The sequence below is a fragment of the Marmota monax genome, unplaced genomic scaffold, assembly GCF_021218885.2.
Source record: "Marmota monax isolate L192 unplaced genomic scaffold, Marmota_monax_Labrador192_F-V1.1 WCK01_AAM20220418_F8-fsc00227, whole genome shotgun sequence".
Taxonomy (NCBI): Eukaryota; Metazoa; Chordata; class Mammalia; order Rodentia; family Sciuridae; genus Marmota; species Marmota monax.
The window spans coordinates 240,697-245,577 of record NW_026695208.1 but is presented as its reverse complement, the minus strand read 5'-3'; the positions used below and the strand labels follow the sequence as shown (position 1 = coordinate 245,577).

At 42.0% G+C, this 4,881-nt stretch overlaps 1 protein-coding gene across 1 annotated transcript; it reads left to right on the top strand.

Annotated features, from left to right (window-relative positions):
- Nucleotides 1–1,594: 1,594 nt before the first annotated feature.
- Nucleotides 1,595–2,866, top strand: LOC131423666 (uncharacterized). The gene is made up of 2 exons (XM_058574531.1): nt 1,595–1,646; nt 1,685–2,866. The coding sequence occupies exon 2, from the start codon at nt 2,012–2,014 to the stop codon at nt 2,864–2,866; it is 855 nt and encodes a 284-aa protein (XP_058430514.1). The 5' UTR covers nt 1,595–1,646; nt 1,685–2,011.
- Nucleotides 2,867–4,881: the final 2,015 nt, after the last annotated feature.

Below are 4,881 nucleotides of genomic sequence, written 5' to 3'. Positions count from 1 at the left end.
AACAAGGAGTTCTGTTGTAAACCATAGCTATACTGTAATGATTACATTAACAAACTTTAAAATTGATATAATACTACCTAATACATAGTCCCTATTATGTACATTCCATGTAGGTATTATATATCAAAATGCATTCTACTGTCATGTATGACTAAAAAAAAATAAATAAAAATTAAAAAAAAATAAAAAAAAATTTCCAACTCTACCAATATTCTCATAGAATTCTACTTGTCTCTTATCTTTTTAATCCAGATTAAAGAATTGCCTCAGGGCTTTTTTTTTATTTAAGGGTTTTATTTTTTAATTAAAAAACTTTAAAATAAAAATTAAAATACAGAACAGAAAATATAGAACAGTTATTTTGTCTGAATGTTCTGTGTTTTCCCAGATTAACATGGTGCCAGAGCTTTTAGTGGTTGTGTCTTTCTCCCTGCATCATGCCAGGTAGTATATGGTGTCAGTTGGTCCCATTATTTATGGAAGCTTTGATTACTAGGTTAGGGTGTATCTTTCGGATTTCTCCACTGTTATGGTATCAATAGCCCCCTTTCCCCCATATTTTTTATTTATTTTTATTAAATTATTTATTTATTCTAATTTATTATACACAATGGCAGAATGCAATTCTGAAATTCATATTACACATATAGAGCACAATTTTTCAAGTCATTGATTGTTCACAAAATATGAAGACACACCATTCATGTCTTCATACATGTACTTAGGGTAATGATGTCATTCCACCATTATTCCTACCCTTTTGCCCCCTCCCTTTCCCTCTCTTCCTGTTGCCCTATCTAAAGTTCCTCCATTCCTCTCGTGGTTCTCCATCGCCACCATGAGTCAGCATCTTCATATCAAAAAAATAAAAAATTCAGTCTTTGTTTTTTTGGGATTCGCTTACTTCACTTAGCGTTATATTCTCCAACTCCATCCATTTACCTGCAAATGCCATGATTTTATTCTCTTTTAATGCTGAGTAATATTCCATTGTGTATATATACCAAAGTTTCTCTATCCATTCATCTACTAAAGGACATCCAGGTTGGTGCCACAATTTAGCTATTGTGAATTGTGCTGCTATAAACATTGATGTGGCTGTGTCCCTGTAGCATGCTGTTTTAAAGTTCTTTGGGTATAAATTGAGGAGTGGGATAGCTGGGTCAAATTGTCCTTCCATTCCAAGCTTTCCAAGGAATCTCCTTTCTGCTTTCTATATTGGCTGCACCAATTTGCAGTCCCATCAGCAGTGTATGAGTGTGCCTTCTGCACATCCTCCCCAACACTTATTTGTGGTGAGCCGCTTCTGCCGTTTCTGCAGATTATGGTCGCCATTACAAGATGGCGCTGGCTCCGCTGTGGTCTGTGACAAACAATTTCTTATCTGGGAAAGTTGGCACATGATTTTTCACCACCCTGTGAGAAAGTTCCACGCGGCAGCTTTGCATTGGGGCTTGGGATGCTTTATTAAGGCTGGGAGGGGCATCAGAGGGAAAGAAGAAGAAATATCCAGGGACCTGAATAAACTGTTGAAAGAAGATTCTCCAGTTGCGTATTCCTTGCGGGCAAGGGGTCGCGACAAGTGGTGCCGAAACCCGGGAACCAGAACTTTCAGCAGTCAGGGGTGGTGCACCGGTTAGTCCCAGGTAAGTGGGATCCGCGACCAAAGCGGGGTTAGTCCCAGGTAAGTGGGATCCGCGACCAAAGCGGGGCAGCTCCTCTGTAAAGAAAGAGAGAGCATTACATTTTATTGCAGCTGCACTGTGTACTTTCGCTTTTGTTTTCTGTGTTTCTTTTGTTGTGTCATTTCGCTTTTGTTTTTTGTGCTTCTTTTGTTGTTGTGACGACAGGGACGCTCCCCTGTAAAAGGAAGAGAGCGGGAACTTTTGTACTTTCACTTTCTTTATAGCTCTAAAAACATTATGGGTGTTGCTTCTTCAAGCCCAATTTTGTTGGCCCTAGATGGGTTGTTACATTCAAAGGACTTAAGATAAAGCAGAGTACTTTGCAGATGTTTTTAAGAGAAGCTGATATAGCGGCTCCTTGGTTTGCTTTTTCAGGGAGTCTTACGGTTCCCAGCTGGGACAAATTAGGGAAAGATCTAGATTTCGCTCATGAGCAAGGTACCTTGCAGGGTGGCATTATACCACTTTGGAAGTTAGTTAGAGGATGTATAACAGATGGTAAATGCCAGGAAGCTGTAAGTGAGGGTCAAGCTATTCTTGAGCAATTGCATGAGGAAAAATCTGAAGGATCATGTAGTGAAGTGCCAGAGAGTATTAAAAGTAACAGTAGTGAGAAGGCAAAAGAGCCTGAAGATAAAAATAGGAGAAGGCTCTACCCAGACTTGACCGAATTAAAAACGCCTGAGAACACAAGCGACTCAGAGAGTTCTGAGGACCTTGATATATTGTTACAACAACTACATAAGATAAAAATGAAAAAGAAGAAAAAGGAGACACAGGGCACCCTGGCCTACTGTAAGAAGGGGAAGGGAGTTAACATCGGTCAACAAAACTCTGAGGAGGAGGAGGTAGAATATCTAGAAGAAGATATGGTGCCGATTGCCCCACCTCCGTATGTGGGGGGGAGCCAAGGTTCCGGGAGATCTTTTCATGCACAAGTTTGGAGGACAGTTAATACAGATATGGGACTTGCATACCCTGTATTTCAGGACAATAACAGGGGAAGATATCATGAGCCTTTAGACTTTAAGATAATTAAAACCTTGGCAGAATCTGTCCGCACTTATGGCATAGATGCCGCTTTCACTCTCACTCAGGTGGAGGGACTTACTAGATTTTGCACAACTCCCTCAGATTGGGCTAGTCTAGTCCGCGCTTGTGTTTCCCCAGGGAAATATTAGGAGTCCAAAGTTGGCTGTTTAATGTTTCTGGCAGTACCCAAGACTTGGAGCGAGATAGGAGACTTAAAATTACTTCACACAATTCACAATTGTTTAATGCTACATTACCCTCCGCAGCAGTCTGTCTCCAATCTCCGTTCCTGTTTCTTTTGGCTAATGTTACATTACAGGGGATGCTTAATTGCTCTAATATTACCTGTTATTTGTCTGAGTGTTGGAATGGCTCCTGGACTATGGCAATGGTTATGAAATTTCCAACCTTTGTCCCAATCCCAGTTACTGCAGATCCAGAATCCTTTCCTATTGTTGAACTGATTAGAGCCCGTAGAGATTTTGGAATTACGGCAGCTATGGTGACAGCTGTGGCGGTATCTGCTGCTGCAGCAGTTATAGCTGGAGTAGCCATGGCCAGCCAGGTACAAACTGCTGCCACTATTAATCAGGTTATTCAACAAACATCCACCATACTTGAGTCTCAAAGTAAAATTAATCAACACATTTTATCTGGGATTCTAGCTGCTAATCAAAGGATAGATCTGCTTCAAGCTCAAGTTGAGGAATTGTCTGACCTAGTACATTTGGGTTGTGTTGATCAACGTGCACATTTATGTATAACCTCTGTCAGATTTAATGATTCCAGAAATGCCTCCCGCATCATCGGAGAGTATCTATCCGGAACCTGGTCCATGGCAGCAGAAAACTTGATCCAGTCTCAACTAACTCAGATTGCTGTTTTGAATAGTACCCGTGTCGAACCAGTGACTTTGGGTCAATTCACCGATTGGATATCTTCTGCTTTTTCCTTCTTCAAAGAGTGGGTGGGAGTAGGCATTTTTGGTGCAATGTGTTGCTTCAGTGTTGTGCTCTGTTTGTGGCTTCTCTGTCGCCTTAAAACTTGCCATGCACAAGAAAAGGCTATGATCATACAAGCTCTTGCAGCTTTAGAAAATGGCAACTCGCCTCAAGTCTGGCTTGCGCATCTTAAGCAGTAAACCTTTGTCATGGTCGTTACACCCCAAGTTATTATAACATTGCACTGGGATCGACATGACTTTCCTTGTTATTCTCTTAGTGTTGGAAAGCCCTTGCACTCTGCCGGTCTTACTGCCATTGCACGCAGATGGGTTTCCACACTAGTGCTTTTCTATCGCCTTGAAGTCTGTGCCTTTCTTTCAGGGTGCTGTCAACTTGTTTGTCCTTATAAGCAGCCACAGTTCAGCCTCAGCTATCCCCCTTGGTCCACCATCATCACGATACAGGATGCGAGGCAAGGCACTGCACTTGAGTGATCCTTGACGTGGACCTCAAGGAGAGCATGTCCTATTGCATGCGGGTTAGACGCGTCCACGCCCCGCCCCACGAAAAAAGGCGTCGGCTGATATGGCCTCAGATCTGGGGAAGGCGCCTCCTTAGGACTGAGTCATACTATGCAGCCACTTCTGCACAGTGGGATAGGACCTCTACTCTCGCCTGTATTGTTTTAAGAAAACAGAAAAGGGGGAACTGTGGTGAGCCGCTTCTGCCGTTTCTGCAGATTATGGTCGCCATTACAAGATGGTGCTGGCTCCGCTGTGGTCTGTGACAAACAATTTCTTATCTGGGAAAGTTGGCACATGATTTTTCACCACCCTGTGAGAAAGTTCCACGCGGCAGCTTTGCATTGGGGCTTGGGATGCTTTATTAAGGCTGGGAGGGGCATCAGAGGGAAAGAAGAAGAAATATCCAGGGACCTGAATAAACTGTTGAAAGAAGATTCTCGAGTTGCGTATTCCTTGCGGGCAAGGGGTCGCGACACTTATTGTTGTTTGTTTTCATAATAGATGCCATTCAGACTGGAGTGAAATGAAATCTTAGAATAGTTTTGATTTGCATTTCTCTAATTGCTAGAGATGTTGAACATTTTTTTCATGTGTTTGTTGATTGATTGTATATTCTCTCTGAGAAGTGTCTGTTCAGTTCCTTGGCCCATTTATTGATTGGGTTATTTGTTTTATTGGTATTAAGGTTTTTGAGTG

Coding starts and splice junctions, on each gene's coding strand:
- LOC131423666 (XM_058574531.1), top strand. CDS start 2,012: ATGTTTTTAAGAGAAGCTGATATAGCGGCTCCTTGGTTTGCTTTTTCA.